Source organism: Larimichthys crocea, chromosome III (genome assembly GCF_000972845.2).
Source record: "Larimichthys crocea isolate SSNF chromosome III, L_crocea_2.0, whole genome shotgun sequence".
Taxonomy (NCBI): Eukaryota; Metazoa; Chordata; class Actinopteri; family Sciaenidae; genus Larimichthys; species Larimichthys crocea.
In genome coordinates, this window is record NC_040013.1 from 36474829 (window position 1) to 36495521 (window position 20693).

General features: G+C 38.9%; 2 protein-coding genes across 9 annotated transcripts in view; both read left to right on the forward strand.

Annotated features, from left to right (window-relative positions):
* kcnip3b (Kv channel interacting protein 3b, calsenilin) overlaps positions 1-16773 on the forward strand; it is a 41242-nt gene extending 24469 nt beyond the window's left edge. For 2 of the 5 annotated variants that reach the window (XM_019264528.2, XM_019264530.2), the window contains 6 exons: positions 11144-11268; positions 11392-11461; positions 12668-12846; positions 13241-13345; positions 13476-13538; positions 15645-16773. In XM_019264528.2, coding sequence (XP_019120073.1) covers positions 11144-11268; positions 11392-11461; positions 12668-12846; positions 13241-13345; positions 13476-13538; positions 15645-15692 — 590 coding nt within the window. In that variant the 3' untranslated portion in view covers positions 15693-16773. Of the gene's footprint in view, positions 1-1510; positions 3006-5338; positions 5342-8027; positions 8949-10068; positions 10634-11143; positions 11269-11391; positions 11462-12667; positions 12847-13240; positions 13346-13475; positions 13539-15644 lie in introns of those variants that run through there. The other 3 variants (XM_019264532.2, XM_019264531.2, XM_019264527.2) reach the window with 3 other exon arrangements.
* Positions 16774-20229: 3456 nt separating this feature from the next.
* The window catches only part of slc23a2 (solute carrier family 23 member 2), a 35383-nt gene continuing 34919 nt past the window's right edge, over positions 20230-20693 (forward strand). For 2 of the 4 annotated variants that reach the window (XM_019264501.2, XM_019264502.2), the window contains exon 1: positions 20230-20565. The gene's annotated coding sequence lies outside the window, so the exon portion shown is untranslated. The remainder of the gene's footprint in view (positions 20566-20693) is intronic. The other 2 variants (XM_019264503.2, XM_019264504.2) reach the window with 1 other exon arrangement.

Genomic DNA, 20693 nt, shown 5'->3' on the forward strand with positions numbered 1-20693 from the left:
TGGCTTACTCTGATTTTTCTGGTAAAGAATACGAAGCAGATAGAGAGAGAGGAGGGAAAGCTCCACCACCACCGCCTCACCACAAGGATATCGATCTATCCTCACTCTGGCCTTCCATCTGTGTCTCCTATCTCCAACCAAGTCAATGCATTAACACACCCACACACACACACACACACACACACACACACACACACACACACACACACACACACGCATATATCTCCATTCCCCATTTTATCTTGATGCATTAGCAAGTGCGGAGTCATCAGTTATCCTCCTTTGACCCGCTAAACACACAGTCACACAACCACATCATACACACTCATGTTCACACACTCTAATAATATTTTTTCCATGTTATCTAGAGCAAACTGTTGCACGTATTCCAGGAATCCCTAATATTTTGAGACAATGATAAAAGAGATATATATTTATAATATTCAGGGTTCATCTTCGCTACGACACCGTGTTCAGTTCACAGAGAAAAGGGAAAACAGATGAAAGCAAAAGGGTTGAGGAGGATTTGAAGTGTGGCAAGATGGGGTGCCTGTGCTGTTTGATCTGTGTGTGTCACTTGTGTGCGTGTCTGTGCTCACACAACACATTCTGGGTAATTTGACAGATAAAAAAGGTCTAGACAAGTCTGGGAATCCTGGAATCCCTCTCCAGGATCCTGGAATCCTTACATCTGGCATGAGAAGGATGAGAAGTAGTTGGCTTGTTCATATCATAGATGGATTACTGAATACAGATCCGGGCCCCTAAACCAGAACCTCTGTATGCTGTTAACATTTCTTGTTAGAAAGTCAATTAAGGACTAAAAAGAGTTGCAAAAAAGTCACAAAGAGACATAAAATGACCACAAAGGGATGCAAAACAATGACAAGGAGACATAAAATGATTAGAAACAGACTCAAAACAATCACAAAGAAATGTAAAATTACCACAAAGAGAAATGCAGTCTGGTCATTTTGTGTCTCTTTCAGTCTGGGCATCTTGCTCAAATGTAGTTGGAGAGTTTGAACGCCTTTTGCATGTCTCTCTCCAGGGGCCCATTTTGCAGCTATTATCACATATCGCATATATCATTTTCAGATTAGAATAATTAAAGTTGTTTGGCATTTGGATTTCATTTCATCACAATCGATCTTGGCCAAAACCCAAAACTAAGAATTTGATTCTTCACACAGATGTCGAAACTTGCACCTGATGTGGCGAAGAAAGATGGGACACTTTGGAGCAGGAAAGCAAAAGAAGGAGTTGAGGGGAGAGGGAGAGAAAGTCTGCAGTTGGCCAAAGTTATGGAATGACAGAGGGGATGGAGGGAGGAGGAGGAGGAGGAGGCTGCAAGCTCCATGGTGCAAAAGCGAATCAGATGGACAGAGGGAGAAAAAGGAGGAGTGCAGTGGAGTAAGGAGAGACCACAAGAAGGACAGGATAGGCGGAAGGTTCAGGGTGAACGGGGCACTTCAGTTTTAAACCTCAGTCGGAGTGAACGCTGACGAAGTGAGTCGAGGGAGGAAAAGTTGCAACTAGAAGCAGCAACAGATAAATTCAGGGAGCTGCAGAGAGAGAGAGAGAGAGAGAGAGAGAGAGAGAGAGAAAGAGAGAGAGAGAGCAGTGATGGAAAAGTATTTGTGGAGGAGGTTTCATTCCCCACAGCTCCTCTCAGTTTCTTAGGATTTCCCTCCCTGGACACAGCTGCTGCTCTAAGTGCCTTCTCTTCAGAGCCATACTCTTCCATATCTGGAGCTGGATTTGGACAAACAGTGAAGTGGACCGAATCAGACAGGACAACAACGCAGAACCTAGATTTAACGATCTGAGGCTGGACCTGGGGATTACTGATTGTTGTGAGAGAAATACAGCAGGAGGAAGCAGAAAAAGTGGTTATTTGGCTGATTTAAAGCATCACAAGTCACATAAGTAAATGCGTGATCAGTGATTTTGATTATTTGGACAGTTCAGCCAGTTTTCTTTGCATGAACTTCAGCTTTTTGTATCTTGAACTGACAGGTTCAAAGGATTATCTCTTCCTGAATATTGTAAGCAGATGCCACTAAGGCTAGAAAGGCAGATTGTCTTCTGCTAGCAGATAAAGAGTGTTTACAGTATTTTATGTTTCAGAAACTTCCTGTGTGGTCTGCAGTGCCTATAATGGGGTAATTTATTTATAATTTCTAATGTTTTTTTGCCGTTTTGTGGCATGGAAGATGAGAGGAGTTTGGTGTTTAATGTTCTGTTCTCTGATGTTCCGTATTTCAGTAAGTCAGCTGTATTCACCTGGACTTTCTCGCACCTAATGGGAGCCGAATCATGAACATGGACACAGAGGTCATATCGAATCTTTTGCTTTTCCTAAAAGACATTTTCATCTAAAACCAAAATGTGATTTCTAAGTATAAACTATGACGTGACGACTGATAATAGCTGTTTGGATTAAGAGGGTGTGCAGTAACTTGTGTCTTTGCCAGCCTGAGCTCCTGAAAGTGCGTGCAGGAGGAATGTCTGGAAAGCGACTCTAAACGTCTCGTTTAATGCACTGTAATAAATGACTCGTGACACAAGCCCCATTTTCCCTCATGGGTCTAGAGAGGGAGGTTTTCCATATATGTCGGCTTCCACATATTTTCCACTTCAGCATCAGTGTTGACATTAGTGCAGCCTTCATCCAGCTCGCTGGCCTGGCTCTCATGCTGTCTCCTGGGCCTGGAAACAAACCCATGCGGTCACCCACCAACCAGACTGATTCCTGAGCACCTCTGTTGAAAACACTTGTTGACTCGCTGGGCCCAGCTTTACTCGGGCCATCCCAGGTTTCCTTTTGTATCTCTCCTTGGGGCCAGGCCTTGTTGTGCAGGCTTGGCCCTGAGTGGGCTCCTCTTGTCCTGAAGTCATGGGGATCCAGGGCATGGAGCTGTTCGCCATTGGCGTGGTCATCATCCTTTTCATGGCGGTTCTTAAGCAGTTTGGCATCTTGGAGCCCATGTCCTCGTTTGAAGGTAAGGGCCCACCTGAAGCACCGCTACTGGCTAATAGATACCTGAGGTTTGGTGCTGCTGTTATCTACGGCATGGCTGAACTGACGATGACTCACTTACTCAGCGAGTCACACTTTAGTTTACCCCCCATTAACATTTACTGTATAAGCACTGTATAAACATTTAACAAGTGGTTTAAACACACACATACAGATATGAGGACATTTTAAGTGTTTCATATACAGTGTTTGTCTCCAATGTCAATGAGGACGTATTTTATATTATTTCATATTACAAAAGTTGTCATTCAACAGTTTTCACGGCAACCACACAGATATATGGTTGTCAAATGCATTGATAATTACTTTTATCGGCTTATAACAACATTATAGTGCCTTATAAACTATTTATCGAAAGATTATATACTGCTTATTGATGCTAAATAGACAGGGGTGGATGGTCGGGTTAAAGTGTTTTATCTATTTAACCCTGGGGTTAAATGTCTGTACAGAAACATTTAAAAAGTCTTAACTTAATGTTGCTGTACTACCAAATTTGGGTTCCCATAAAGGTTAAGAACATTCTTCTACTTCTTAAGATAAATAAACCACTGAAAAATTAATTGGCTTTTTTTCTGTAACTCTGCCAGTGCAAGCCCAAATTCTTTTTTGTATACACACCATCATACTGTAGGAGAGACCACCTATTAAACACAACTTTCAGCAGTTTAATTCTTTTCAGAACTTTGTTTGAACCAAAAGAATATTCCAACATGAAATGCAGTAAAGTCCAGATACTTTCTTTTTTATTGTTTTTTCCAGTTATTATCATCCATGAGTCACATTTGCTGAGTGTACATTTTCAACACTTTATCTTCGACTGACCACACAGTATTAGCAGACTTGTTTTTCCATATACAGTATCCTCCTGTGTGTTTGAATTCAAGTATCACAGCTTTATTGTAGATTTAACCACTCAGTGGCTTATTAAGCCTCCAACTTCACCAGATACAGTAAACTTTCTGTTATATGTTAATGCACCAGTACTAATAACAACTCAATAATATTTATATAAATATAATCTAAGATCCTGACAGGAACCATTCGAATGTACTGGTATTTAATAATATTTTATTATGCTCTATAAACTAGGTAAATTATATTTTATTTAGACTGCACTGTCTAGATCACACAAAGTGCTTCACAATAAAAGACAAAAGTGAGTCATAAAATACAGACACAAAATAAAAGTAATTTATAGAACAGGGATGGGGCGTCGTGGTTTTAATGTTTTAATGGCTAATTTAACATCAGGCCATGGAACAACATTTACAGTTGTATTGATCAATGTACATTGTCCTTGTGAGGACAAATTATTAAAATAATTAAAGAGCGATCAGGGGGTTTATGAAGCTGCCCGTGTAATCTCAATGTACCTGGTCAGGGATCTTTGTCTTGGTCATCTGTCGCTCTGTCCCCTCCTTCCCTGACTATCAGTAAATCTAAGTATGGCACTAGAGTGGGAAAAGGTTAATAGGATGCTTTATTTTGCTTACTAAGAAATATACCATAAAAAACCCTGATGCACAAACATTCTCTGTACATTTGGGACTGTAAAAGAGCCATCAGAAGCTGCTCTTTGAATGATGCAGTCTGCTTTGATTGGAGTTTCGGGCTGAAGTCCAGCCAGTCAGAGTGCCCTGTAGTCAGCTTGCCAAGACAATTACAGCAGGAAGGCTCCAGTCGGCACATTAGTGCTTCTCATATGGCTCTGCATCATAAGTAATAAATTCAACAAAAAACACCAGTAATGTCCTTTCATAATTTATTACTCCTCTCAATCTCTCCAATCTTCAATTCCTCTAGTAACTTACCCTTCCTTCCTCCTCCTCCTCCTCCTCCTCCTCCCTCTGTGGCAGGGCCTACACCCTGGTCTAGCATTACTTCACATCAATTATACATGCGATATCGAACAGGCTTTCTCTGAGGCCGCCTAAATATGGACTCTGGAGTACTCCTCCAGGACCCTGAAGGACACTGGCCATCCCTTTGTAGCCCAGAATTTTCATCATGTGTCATTACTTCATCAGCTCCTCTGTGGAGTTAATGTATCAACTGCAGTCTCATTATCTCATTGCCACGTATATATTTAGTTATCTGGCAGCAGGTGTTTTACATTGAAGGTGTCTTTTGTCTCAAATGTTCAACTGTCTTTGTGTAGGAAAAAGGGTGTAAAGTTACTCGTCAGGGTGTCTTTGTACTTTTTCAGGATTCACAAATCCAGATTTTGTGCTCCTTGTTGATTGGCTAGAAATAGACTCCCATTGCAGTCCTGCTATAAATATCAGCTTTGAGATGGTCACACTTGATATCAAAACTTTTCTGTGGTGATGGTTCAGTTCTGCAGTCACGAGTTTGCTACTCTGTAAACTTGAAGCATGGCATTTGACATTGAAATTTCTGTTTCGGATTTTTGAGCTTATTCTTGATATGACTCGTGATTTTTGTGACTGATTCAAGTGTAGTTCAAGGCTATAGCTGCCACTGTGGATACTGAGGTCATGTCCTCAGAAATATATCTGGGAAATGTCATTCTCCAATAACATGAAGAAGAGTTTACATTCTGCAATTAGGCAATTATTTTATTTATTAATCAATAAATAATTAGAACAATCATCTTTAAATATGTCTGACCGGCACGCCATAACCCAAACCCATACATACTGTAGTATTGAGAGTTAAAACTGACACCAGAAATTAATTGAACTGTTTAAATTGTTTTGTTTTTAGAGTTTAATAGATGAAATTGGACTCCACTGATCAGCCACAACATTGTGATCTACTGATCTACGATCTACTGATAAAAGATAAGAGACTTGACCTGTCAGTGGTCATAATGTTATGGTTGATCGGTGATATCCTCTTTGACACTAAATGAGGAAAACATGTTAAAGTGCCAGACCTCTTTTGAATCAGTTCCAACACTTGGGCTGGATTCTGCTTGACCTAGTGTCCCGAGATGCATACCATGTAACCACATACATCTCACTCATTGTTCCGTCTTTGTGCAGAGGAATAAACAAAATAAAAACAAGTGAAGATATAAAAAGTACTTTATACTTCTGCCTAGTATGGGCAAAGTCCTCCTTCACTCAAAAATGTGTTTTCGGTGTTATGACTGTGCATAATGATGTTTGTTCAGAGTTTGACAGTCTGTTTTCAGTTTTATCTGCTCAAGAGTGAAAGCTTATTTATGCTTAGTCTGAGTTTGTTTGACGTGTTTGTATGATTTTGTGTTTGGAAACCAATCATGGTCCAAAATGCAGCTTAGGCAAGAGTGATGATGTGCAGCCATCTTGTATGCAGCCTTTATAAATATTTGCTTATTCAATCATTCATTAATCATATACATCTCTATCATTAAGTTATTTTTATGTGTATTTAAACATGACTAGTATTTAACGTCAGCTGTACATTAGTCGTCCTCTTTTTTCGTTTGTTGGTTGCATTATTTCTATCATTAGCACTCAAGAAAAGATCCTTTGATGTTGCTTCATGAAAAAAAAGCACACACTTACACTCCTGTGTGCACGTGTGTGTGCACGTGTGTGTGTGTGTGTGTGAACTTTGTCCACATATGTGTGCGTGTTTAAAATCGAGTTAAAACCTTTGATTGTTGTTTCAGTCCCGTCCTCTCTGCTCTGATGTCGATTTTGGGGTCAGTCCAGCTTGGTCCTATTTTGGGCTGACATCTGATGCCAGAGGTAGCCTTGGCTTTACAGATGTATGAGACCTATTCTGAGGTTCTCTGATACCAATATCTGGTATTTTTACTCCACATTTGACTCAAATGCAGGATATTTTAGTGGTGAGTAACATCAATATACTGTAAAGAGATGGAGAGGAAAGGAGTAGTTTAATTTGTTCAGCTTTGGCTTGTTTGCTCATCTTCATGTTTGTCGCATAGATCATTTAACAGAGGACTTTTAATGTGTATCAGATATTACTTTGTCTATCCGTTCATCCATCAGCCATCTAAAACTGCAAAAACAAAGTTACAGAACTTAATACTGGATGACTTACTAATAACCCAATATTTTAGCCATTAAATCTGAGAAGTAGCATATTCTCTGTGAAGATGTAGGTTCATCTCTAATTGATGATCAGTACTTCTAGAGGACATATTAAATTAAGTATATCCAAACTGTTCAAAGTGGTATTAAAAGCAGTATTAATATTAAGCAATCTCCCCTTCTTCCCGGTTGTATTATTTTTTTTATTGTCTTGCATTAGTATGTGTCCTCATACCGTACAGGCATAAGAGAAACTGAGTTGATAAGTCACCTTCAGTTATTAATATGTGCTGACAGCAGTGAGGTTACGGAGCAGTATTAAGTGATTCGAGACTTTTTTTGCCCTGGGTTTCACCTCTCAGACCACATACAGTCCGCCCTACCATAGTGTTTGCTGGAACTTTATACATCCTGAAAGGACTATAGGTAATACTCAAGTACTTTGAGTAACTCGGGGGTGAAAAAGTACCATCACCTCTTTTTTTTTTCCAGTTAAAAATGTACTTTGTATCATACAGTAGATATTCTGTTAAAAGATGCTGGAAAAAAAAAAGTTTATCTATCTATTGATAATTTATCAATCTTCTTTATGCCTACAGTTTGAGATTGGGCAGCGACAGGTCCAGTTTAAGCTTCAGGTAACACAAGCTTGAATGCAGTAACACAAGGCAAGACAGGAACATTGCATCTTGGATGATCTGGCAGGCAATGAGTAAGAATGAGGTGAGAGGGTGGGTGGGAAAGGTCAGGTAACTGCAGGGCAGGAAGGAGTGGCTGGATGTGGAAGTGAGACAGGAGAAAAAGTCATCTGATGGAGAGGTAGAAAATGTCCATGACACCACATATGCACAAAAGAAAGGACCTTAACTGTGAACAGAAAGAGGGAAAGAAGAATTTTCTACATCAGCTACCTGTTGACAATTTAATAAAAACAAAACTTCTGTGCCTGCACGTCTCTGTTGCTGTTGTTTCATTAGTCTCCACCAGAGGGAGCATTTGCTCACTGTTTCCCTTTATTAAATGAGTGTGTGACACAATATTAAATCTGTGTTATGGACCCCAAGAGAGACAGGGGAACAATTAGAAAGTGGATCACAGGGCTGACTGGGACAATGGGAATCAGGACACCTGTTGACCTTTGATACCACCCTCTCTGATTCCTTAAAGGCAAGCCTTAATTAGCAGACAATAAGATGTGAGATGGAGGGAAGGATGAGAGGAGGAAGAGGCAGAGCATCAGTCAGTCATCTGGATAAATGTTGGATATTGTTTTTTATTTGACAAGAGTTTTATCAGCAACTAGAGGATTACTGTTCATAGGAGGAATCAGAAAAAACCTACATGTGTGGGAGTATCTCAGCATCCTCTCTATCTGATTGGATTTCCCATGGATTAACGTGGTTGTCCAGATTTTTGGGGGATTTTTCTCCCTTGCAGTAATCTGATCCACTTGACTGTAATAAAGCAGTTGGACTATCAGACCCCGCTGCTGGTTGTGGAGAATATCTGGAAAGATCCGTACGAGCAGGAGAGAGAATGGGGAGAAAAAGTCAATCAAAAAAGACAGAAGGGGAGAGCTAAATAGAGGAGCTGAAGAGTGATGAGTGAGTGACACTGTTTCAGTGACAGAAAGGAATAGACAACAAAAACAGAGAGAGAGAGAGCAAGGCTAAAAGAGACAAATGGATTGAAGGAAAAGTGTATAGAAAGTACAACAATGTAGTAATAGAGGAAAAGACAGAGAAGGACCGTGGAGGAAAAGGCAGAAGACGAGGGGAAGATGAGTGTGAGGTGGGAGACGGAGGGACTCCAGACAGTTGGCATCGTGTGCCTGGTGATCATGTTCCTCAAACTGATGCACCTGCTGGGCCTGATCGACATCACTGAGACTGGTGAGACAACCTGGGATAGGGGCAATGAAGAGGAGGAGGAGGAGGGTGCAGCGAAGAGGCGGAGAGTGAACTATATATATATATATATAATTAAGTTTATTCACTCAAAGATATTTGTGAATGATGTTTGACTCAGGTCGGAATAGTTGTAAATCACAAGAGGAGTAAAAATAGTTGTGAGGTGCTTACAAGGATGCGGCAAGTCAATAAACACATAAATCTTTATGTAAATGTTACTCAAACAGGAGTAAAGAGTTTGTGGGGGACTATTTTCAGCTGGAATAAATATATATTTGAAGTCTAGTGAGTATTTGCAGCTCCAGGACCTGGATGCACTAGCTGTACATAAGTTCAAACCTTACTAGTTGTTACAAATGATAGTTTACTAAGTAGTTTTACATCTTAAAACTGCCATGTGGAGCTAAATAAACTGACAAAGCTAACATTAGTTTGCTAAGAATAGGTCATATACCCATTTGGAGTAAAGGAGATAATATGAAATACAGTTGAAATATCTGATAATGATGTAAATTATATCTATGTCAGTTGGGTTAGCATAATCAGATCTTTCTGAACTGTATGAACAATATGGACTCTGAAACAAATTTGTGCACATATGCAGACAAAAATAAATCAATACCAACTTTAAATATGTACCATAATGTTTGATAGTTATGCTTGCTTGTGATGCTACAGTGACTGTCTTGTTCTATCATTACTTAAACAATGAAATAAATTAGTTTTATATTATAATATACGTCTGATAATATTTATTTTAGTTCCCACAGTATACTTCACAATCAGCTGTTGTTGAATTTACAAATTAACCAGTCATGTCTTATATCTGTACCTCTGAGACTCAGATGAGTTTATTTATTTATTTTTTTAATTGATGCTGGTGGAGTTTTTCACAAGATTACAGCCCTGGTTTGGGTTCTTACTTATTCTTACTTAGAAAACCATGCAATCATTGAATTGGTTTGAGGTTTTACATAATGGGGTGGATAGTAGAAACAGCAACGATTTCTATTTTAATGGATTGTGAGCGTTCACATCATATGTGATCACATGTTGGTTGTTTGATTAAAGCTTGATTGATTACACCATGTCTGTTTAATCTGTGTTTAAATACACTGAACTTTAGTCTTTGGCTGATGTGACACGTCCATATCTGTTTAATCGAGTCACATCAAAGCTGTCAACTAGTTTCCTGTGAGCTTCCCCGCTTGGGAGTTAACACAGATTCTCTTTAGAAGTCAGAAACTTGTTAGTATGACTTTGATATGACAGGTTGAAACTCACAGGAAAATATTTAGACATATTTATGATAAAGGAGGTCACTGGTCATCTCCTGCTGCCTTCTTCTTTTAAATGAACCCTAAAGAAACAATCCTATATTACATAACAGCTCCGTCCACTGTGGGTTTGGTTTATGTTTCACAGCATATTATGTTTCACTGCTCTGCTGGATGTTTTTTCAGAATACAGCTTGAGTCTTTTCCGCCGGACCGCTCAGCTCTCATCGTATAAACCTCTCAGTGTTGACTTGTTTTCTTTGTTTTGTTTTTTTCTTCCTCTTACTATCACTCTCTCACTGTTCTCCATTTACCTGCTTTCACACCATCTTGATGTCAACACCCTTCCTCCTCCTCCTCCTCCTCTTCTCTTCTCTCTGTCTAAAGATGGTGAGTATGGTAACCGTACAAACCCAACTATCTCTGAGACGACCACCCTCCCTCTTTTTTTGAATGTTTTTCCTTTTCCCAGTTATGCAGTGCTTTCTCTTAGTGTGTGTGAAAACTAAAAGACTTTGATTGAATTTCTCTAATTCTGGCTTTTCTTTTTAAAAGCAGATCAAAACGACACTTGTTTGGTGATATTTCCCCCGTAAAGAAAGTACCTCCTTTTCTTGTTTAATCCCTCGTTCGCCTGCCTCTCCAGTTTTTTGCTAAATATCTCTCTTAAACTTGCACGTTTTTCCCCACCTGCTCTATAACAAATGCCTCCCTGTTGAAAGTGTGATCCCACCCCTCCCCGACCTGCATCCACACACACTCAATGTCTGCCCCATCCTCCCTCTTTTTCTCTTCATCTTTCCCCCTCTCTCTACGTCACTTCTCTCTCTCTCTTTCTTTTCTCTCTTCCTGTCTGTCTATCCATCCCTTTCTCTCTCTGTCTGTCTCTTTCCCCCACAGACAGCAGCGACAGTGATTTGGAGCTGTCGACGGTGCGTCACCAGCCGGAGGGCCTGGACCAGCTGCAGGCTCAGACTAAGTTCACCAGGAAGGAGCTTCAGTCTCTCTATCGAGGCTTCAAGAACGTACGTCCAGCTGCCAACTGCTGAGACTTTCTCCATTGCTCTACCTCCTTTATTAATATGCTTTATATAGACTTGAATTATTCTAATATATATTGCTTTTTTTTTTCTTCCTCTCTTGAGCAGGAGTGTCCCAGTGGGATGGTTGATGAGGAGACATTCAAGACCATCTATTCTCAGTTCTTTCCCCAAGGAGGTTAGACGTTAAAACAATCTCTCCTCTCTTGTCCTTTACTATTAGGGACTGTATGAAAATTATTAGAACAGGAGGGTCGTGTATTTTTTTTTTTTTTTTTTTTTTTTTTTACTTTTTGCTGGGCGGTGGTCTGAAATATTTGGGAGAGCAGGGGAAGGTATTTTATTTTGCATGTCACAGATTTATACTTTATTTCAACATTTTCTTGTGCATTTTATTAACAATCAAAATATGTGAGATCATAACAGTGGTAGAAGAATACAGATACTTTACTTAAAGAGTAACTTAGGTATTTTTCAACCTGCTGGCAACTGACTGACTCAGATTGTTATATGTGTTATATTATGTGTCTGACAACATTTTGGAAAGGACCCTACTGAGAAATGAAACATTTTCTGTACCTTTTGCTTGACCCAGTCTGTGAAATCCCCTCTGTGGGCGTTGGATTACAGCACCCATAGGAACACAAGCAATCTTCAAGTCTTCAGAGCTTCACAATCTTGCAGCAGCTAGTTCACCCGGAAGTATAGGCAAAATTAACTTAAAGTCTGAAATGTAAATGGTGTGTAGAATGCCTTTTCATTGTGGATTATTATTGAATTGATGTTATTGATGCATTAATGTGTAAGTAGCAATTTATAGTTGTAGCTGATGGATGTGCAGATAATTTTAACCACTTTATCTTTTGTGGGCAGTTCAATTATTAACAGTGCAAAAGACCCAGTGTGATAACGACAATTCTGCCTATAGATTGAAAGGATGATTAAGTAACTACAGCTATGAATAAATGGGGTGAAAAGGCAACATTTCCTTTGTAATTTAGTTTAGAAGTATAAAATAACATTAAATGGCAACACTCAAGTAAAGATTTCGATTCTTTGTTGCTGGAAGGCATTGAACATTACCTCTTCACTTTATTCTATATTATATTATTAACAGAACCACAGTAAAGTTGAATACATACTATAGAGTTAATTTATAATATGATGCACATTCAGCACAGCCCACAGTGAAAATATTATGCTGTTGAAGCCCTCTTATTACTGTGCGTGACAGGGGTAATAACTGTTTATTTAGAAAGCAGGTTAAAGGCAAACTGTTTAAAAAGTCAAACATAATATCCCCACCACCCCTATAATCTTCTATCGTTTGCCGTTTTAAACTACAGTACATTAAATCTATGACCCCAACTACTTTTGTCCACAGATGCAACCACCTACGCTCACTTCCTGTTCAACGCATTTGACATTGACAGAAACGGTTCAATCCGCTTTGAGGACTTTGTCATCGGCCTGTCAGTGTTGCTCAGAGGTTCAGTCACAGAGAAGCTCAACTGGGCCTTTAACCTCTACGACATTAATAAGGATGGTTACATCACAAAAGAGGTATGTGTGGGTGTGTGTATCTGTGGGATGAGTAATTTTTCGACAATGAAAAGTTAGATTAACATATTTAAGATGATTCCGCCAACACTATTTCTTACCTTCATTCCTCCAAGTATACACAAAACAGGGAGTACGGACAGACAAAGATTCACCTATTCAATAGATATTCCAAAATTTGTTAAATGACTTACCGTTACATTACGGCTGTAATTTCAGGTGAAACCAACATAATTTAATATCTTTCTGACTGTGCTGAGGGACATGCATCGTTCATAGGCAATCCCATGTTTAATCTTGTCTTGTCCGTGTTTGTTCATTTACATGTTGTAGTTTAGAGCTTTGTAATTTTAAACTCTTTAAATCTTTCATTTTGCTTCTGTCTTCCGCTTTTCAGGAGATGTTGGCAATTATGAAGTCAATCTATGATATGATGGGGAGGTACACCTACCCCTGTGTGCGAGATGAAGCACCATACGAACACGTGGACAAGTTCTTCCAGGTTCAGAATGCACACAAATATAAAAAAGATACAAGTACACAGCTTCAGGGTCTGTTTTTTCTGCTCAAATGAAGATTTAATGTTTTCACTAATCTTCCTTTCTCTCGGTTTTGTGAATTCTTTCCTACAGAAGATGGATAAAAACCGAGATGGTGTAGTGACGATTGAAGAGTTCATTGAGACCTGTCAAAAGGTGACTTTTTCACCCAGCGTCACACACACAAAAGGATTATACACCATCACAAAGAAAATCTTAGTTACTTATCAACACAATAGATTAGTGTACACAAGGTCAGTGCCAGTAACAACATGATGTTGCTGCTTAATCAGCCACTAAGATGAAAGTCATGCATTTCTCAAAATGCATGACTTTCCCGTCTCCATCCTGAATCATCAGTTCAGATAGGATTGAATGTTAATTCCTTTCTTAACACTGGATGTTAATACAGTCATTATAGACACACATATTACTGTCAGAGTAATAAAGCTCTGATACTTACCCCTTAATATCAGCTGCTTGCATTTTTTATTTTATTTTTTGTTTGTTTTAATAATCTCTCTTTTGAACCCATCGTGGCCCAAATTATGTGACACAAACCAACACAAAACCAGCACTCAGAAGGAAGGAGAGTAAAAGCCATTAGTAGTTTTGGTGGTCAAGGATCTTAACCTCACTCTACTCTTCTTCTTTATGGATAGGAGATACAGTAAATATTTAGTGCAGTGGTTAGCACTGTCACCTCATAGCAAGAAGGTTCATGGTTCGAACCTGGGGGTCTTTCTGTGTAGAGTTTACATGTTCTCAACGGTTGTTTGTCTCTATGTGCCCTACGATAAGCTGGCACAAGCTGGAACCCCGCCTCTCGCCCTAAGTCAGCTGTGATAGGCTCCAGCCCCACTGTGACCCTAGTGAGGATAAGCGGTTACAGAAAATGGATGGACAGAGCCACCCACAGTACAGTATAGGCAAAGACAAGTGTGCTATACAGTATGTACATCACCCCAGGAATCTCTTACTAGGTCTCTTTTCTTAGGCCCAGTTCCTCTTGTTCTCACTGTCCATTATGGACCCAGTGGTAAAACCCATCCTCACATTCTCAGGGAGCCCATTGAGCTATAGGTGACATACATAATGAATGAGACTGGAGGTGGTACAGTGCAATACAATACTGACAACTTCAGACTTTAAATTATGCATTTCTTTCTTCTTTTCTAAGTCTATTTTCATGTTGAAATGTATTCTATCATTAAATGAAATATATATTTTTGCTCACATTGCTGCAGTCAGGTTCAGTGTTCAGGCTAAGGATCTGTATTTGTTTAATGATGCTTTAAAATCCTTGGTTTATTTTGAATTGATACTGTTAGTAAATGGTGTAACCGTGTGAAACATGTGCACAATATGCCTATCAGGACTTTCTTTATGCCTGCTAGAAATTTATCCATAATCACAAACAAATCATTTTAAAATTCACAATATCAAATTGTATTTTCAGTTACATCATTTAGCTTTCATTACCTTCTTAGTTCAGATCACTGAATCTACACCACTGCTGTTCACCCTGATGCCAGTCGAACTCCATTGGAGACATGTTTCTGTGCCTTCTCCCAGACTGAAAAACATGTCATTACAGCTTCAAAGGCTGTAAAAAGCTAATTGATATTTACAGGCTACTGTGGGAGGATTTACCTCCTCATGTAGGCGTTGGTTGTGGGCAGAACTCTCACAACATGTTGGAAAGAAAACAACATTGTCAGTAAGGGGGAAAAAAGGATATAATGAGGCAAATATTTGACTTTGTGCCCCTTGTTGTATTTGTGTAGCCACAGTGTCACAGATCAGTGTCTTTGTCCTACTTTGATCCTACTTTGAGTATGATCTTCTTTGGATAACTAAGAAGATAAGGAAGATTTATATCCAGAATCAGAATCAGCGTATTATACACATATAAGAAATTCGACTCCAGTTTTAAGTAGCTCTGAATGGCCTTTGACATAGAACAATTTACTGGAAGATAGAAATAATATGGCCAACAAAGATAAGGAGAACAGGTAAAAATAAACACCTAACTTTACTGGGCATACAGTTTAAATGTAAAAATATAATTTATGATTCTGGTAACTGGGTTTAGTGTTATGTTATCCAGAATTACTAATATTGAATAAATCACCTTTGTCTGGAAATACCGCACTAGAAACTTCATTGTTTATTGTGCCTAAAATCTTTAACAAATCAACGTGAACTTTTGTTTACTTCAGACTTCTGGTGACAAATGTTTTTCTTTATCTTTGTTTCCAGGATGAGAACATCATGAACTCCATGCAGCTCTTTGAGAATGTGATATAAAGAATCAGGATGCACTCATTTGTTTTCCTTCATTAGCCCACTTACACAATTCAAACAAAGCACACCCACGCACATCAAGTTCCACTCTATCCTGGTACATAATGTAGGTACTGTAAAGATACAGGAACTAGCCTTTTTTTTTGTTTTTGTTTTTTTAATTTTTCTATTTTCGCCGTGCTCTTTTAGCTGAATCTTGCAACTGCTTCTGGATTGAGAGGACTGATACAGACAGAAGAAGAGCTTCCTGGGAAAAATCTCCCCGTCTATCTGCTGTGTGTTTTTGTGTCATAAATGAGGAAACAGAAAAGCTCCTTGTGCTGTACCGTCAGACAGAAAGAACCAACAAGGAATAAAGAAGCTTACTGTACAATAATCCACTGACCTGAGCGCTCAAGGATACTAGCTTTAACACTAATACACCTTCTTACACACATACACTGTTTCACTCACACCAATCTGTTGTTTCCTCAAGAGTTTTTAGAGCACTGGATAAAGTGAACTAAGAGCAACACGAAAAAAATGTCAGTGTCTCACAAAAAAAGAGAAATGAATGAACTAAAGCATGTTTGTCATCAAATATGTGATGTGGAGTTAGCTTGCACTACAATTTTATGACTATGTATTATATGCGCCTGCATTAAAGGCACTGTAGATACCTGCACTTGATACACCCCTGGTGTATGTATATATGTATAGTTAATAGTTATATCCCCTACGTTGTGTTGGTCTTATCTGTGCTGCACTGGGTGATGGAATAGGACCAGAACTGAATATTTGTTTTAGAAATCTCTGTGTTAATCAGTTTAACATCATGTTAAGTCTCAGTTCTTCAACAAATTTAAACATCATATTCAAATATTTCTCTTTTTTTGTATTTTGAAGATTATGTTTAGCTGATCAGTTTGGAAAAGTGAGTCTGTATTGATCTGTGAAGAAGCAAAAGGACTGTTATACGTGCTGAATTAAGGCTTTATCTTGGTTCTTCAGTATCTACAAGCATGCTGACTCTTAAGTGCCACAGTATTATGTACAGTACAGTAGGACCTTTGTGATGTCAGTTAATTAAAGATGCTGTCAACAGCTGCGACTTGTCCTTTTTAATGCGTCCCTTCACTGCATTTCCCTCCTGCATTCAGATGATGAAGCAGCAAAAACTGTGGGTGAACAAACATTAAGTGAGCTGACAAGAAAGACGTTCATCAGCAGGAAAATTGTGACGCAAAAACTGAAGAAATTATGATGTTTTGTCAGCAAATGTGAGGTACAAAATTGCAGTTATATAAATGGTCGATTCCTTTGACATTAGTGTGCCGTATTGAACTTCGAATATTGTTTTTCTGGTTTTGGACTTTCAAATCCGTCACAGTATGATCTTATTGTTATCCTTCATCAAACCATAACCGTAAAGCTCACAATAGGTTACTATTAACTGACACCTATCTCACACACATGCTTACATGTGCATTCATCTAAAATCCACTGCTTCTACACTGAAACCAAACAACTGGAGACAAAAGCAGAGTCTCCTGGTGCACAATACATGCACCTAAGTTACAAGGTTACTCGAGCAACCATGTTATGCAGGTCACTGGAGAATGTGCTTACATGCACTATAGTAACCCAACTGCTTTTTTTCTCTGTATACATGCAGAATCTGTGTGTTTACATTCACTTAAACCCTGATCGCTTATAATCACTGTTGACCTGCACTGCCAAAACCAAGACCTAAGCCTGTGTCACTTGGTGAAAGGAATTTTGGGGTAAAATAAAACCATAGAAAAACTTTAACAAGAATCTATGTGTTGAATAGCATGTTGATTATGGCTTTCCAATAGAGTTTAGTAGATACAGAGACACATACCAATAAAAATAACATACTCTGAAGTCTTATATTTGGACTATATATGTTATACACAGTCACACGCAGAGGATGGACTGGATGTCTTATTTAATGGAAATTATTTGCTCCCTTCTCAGGGGTGTAGCACCAAGCGGAAAGGGGACCTTCATGTGAAGAGGGCCCACAAAGACACTAAAATTAATAGCCGTAGATGCAAAGAGGAGCCCGTAAGAATCTTGTGCTATATCACTGTCTCTTCTGTTAGTAACATTAAAACAGCTAAACTGTTGAGTGAAAATTAAGTAAAACTGCCATCAGCTATTTCACTATTCATACTTCATGGCCTCAAAATACTTTTATCTCTCTCTATCTTTTGTTGCTCTCGATGACTCATTGTGAAACGTCCCCTATTTTGTGTATGTCATCATGGCTGTTTGCAAAACTACTATAAATTTGCAGAAGTCCTAGAAGTCCTAAATATTTCTCTTTAGGAGTTGGTACAGAAGAAAAAAAAAAGTGAATATTCATCAGGTGCAAGAATGGATTACCAGCCCCTTTTATGGAGTCTGAATGCTCCAGATTAACAACATAGAAATTAGTTTTTGGTAATTTGAAAAGAGCCGTCATGGCACCGCATGACCCTGGACACATCCTGAACCCATTTTTTACTGTATTCCCATCTGTTTGCAGATGCAGGACTATTTGATTTGAAAAGGCATGTTTTAGCAGTAAATATATGTAAATGTATCTATGTCCAAACAAATCTCTTTGGGGACAATAAAACGTTCCTACCTATATAAACTGAAATGATAAGGGCGACACTAGAAATCTTTATGCCCTTACTTCAAGAATGACCGCTATGTTAAAATGTAATTTTATAACTTTTCTTTTATTATTTGTATTTTACTTACAGGAAGCTTATTCATAAATAAGTTTTTGCTTAGTTCTGTGAAACATCTTAGTTGTTTCTCTTTCTTTGAGAAGATTTAAATCTGTTCAGAACTGAAGAGGTGAAACGTCTTCATGGATCTGCAACCAAGTCCAGTTTCCCCAAATTGAACTCCAAAGTACATTTTGCCCAGTTAAATCACCACAAACTAATTACTGATTACCGACTGAGTCACACACAATGATGCACAGTCTGGGAAGAACAGTGATGTCATTAGGAGGTCACAGCTAATTTTTGCCCTCTGGCCCACTTGCTGGTCCTGATCAGGTGGCCAGAGAGGCCAAATTAATGCTAATGTTACTTCCTGTTTGTTGGTTAGTCACCAGACCATTGTTTTACAACATATCATGACACTAACTGTATACCTGTCAGCTTGTTTTTGAGTTACTCTGCCCTCAAGTTTCCAAACATATATTTTAGATAATAAAGCAAAGCCCCTATAGTATATCCAGGTAACATTGTGCTTAGGTGGTCAATATTTCGAACCTGTATTTCAACAAAGCACTACAACCTACAACATATATCATGCTCCAGTAGAGACTCCACAGAATAACACTGATGACAGCTAATTTGTGCAGTAAGACAGAATGAAATTACATTGTATGATTCATGAAAAAAAAACTTTGACTCCTGAAATCTTTATTAGGGGACATTTCTTAAAGGAGCAGTGTGAAGGATTTAAGGGCATCTATCAGTATAGTTGCACATTTTAACCCCCTTGTTTCACCTTGTCCTTAGTTTGAAGGAGAATGAAAGGCCCAATTTCGAGCCAGTGTTTAGTTTGTCCATTCTGGGCAAAAACATAGAAACATGGCAGTTCAACATGGTGGAAGAGGACCAGCATCTTCTGTAGATATAAAAGGCTCATTCTAAGGTAAGAAAAAAATCTTATTTTCATGTGATCACAAATGAAACAATATTATATTTCATATTTCATTCAAGTAGAGACCTCTAAATCTTACACACTGGGCCTTTAAATACCAAATACCATCACAAAATACCATGTTTTATAAATACGCCAGCTCTTTAACTCTCAAATAATCCTTGTATATTACTATTAACACTATTAATACTTGACATATGTACCAATATTTCACTCATAATCAACAAAACCTTAAAAAAAGTACTTTAAAGGCAGTGTAAATAAACAAACATAAACAAATGAAAACAATATTATATTCAATTCTTGCCATATTTTAAAGAAAGAACCTCCTTAATCTTACACACTGGACATTTAAATCCCAAATATCAGTACTAAATACCATGTTTTATAAAAACGTCAACTCCTTTAACTGTCAAATAATCTTATCTACTTGATACATGTACCAACATTTCACTTAAAATCAACAAAAACTGAGATAATATATATATTTTGCATCTTTCTGGTTTATTTTTCCGGTTTATCCCAGTTATACAACCTTGTACCAATGGGTTATCCTAGGACAACTCATTAAAGGTAATGTAAATAAACAACCATTAGATGGCAGTGTGGTGGAAATAGATTATTTCCACTGTGTCCTGAGGCAGAAGCAGAGAGATCCCATTTTATTTTTTTTAGGAGGCGGTGAACGTGCTTAAAAACAAACAAACTAACAAACAAACAAACAAACAAAAATTTTAAAAAGCTGTTTTTTACAAACACTGTTTACGGACTGTCACTGGGACCATTACAGGGGGAAAAAGGAGGCATGCGTCACCGCTAGCCCACCTCTGATTGGCTGAGTCGCGGCTCCAAAGGCGGGGCGAGAGGCAGACCCCTGACGTAACGGGTGGATGTGGGCATGCGTGACAACCAACGTCAACCCCGTGGCTTTATGAAAGGCGAAATCCCTCCATGGGAGCACGGTGTGGTAGCAGTTTAAAACCCCGTCTGTTAAGGAGAAGGCACTTGTCTCGGAACACGGAGGCGGTCTCAGCTCCTCACTCCAGTCCGTTGTGTGTGCGCTTCCCTCCGGCTTCAAGTGTAGGCTAGCTTTGCCTCCTTCCTGCGCACCGCGGCAACAACACAGACCACGGGGACGAGCCAGCGGACGTAACGCTAGCCGAGCAGGGAAGCGGGCTCTGTCTTCTCTTTCATCACGCAGGTGAGCACAAAACGTGCCATTCTTAATCACATGAGACACACTGTAGCACACATGTGGATGTTAGGAGGTAGGACGTGTAGAAACTCCTGCCCTGGGTGTCCCCTCTACGTCGCCGTCGTCGTAGCCTG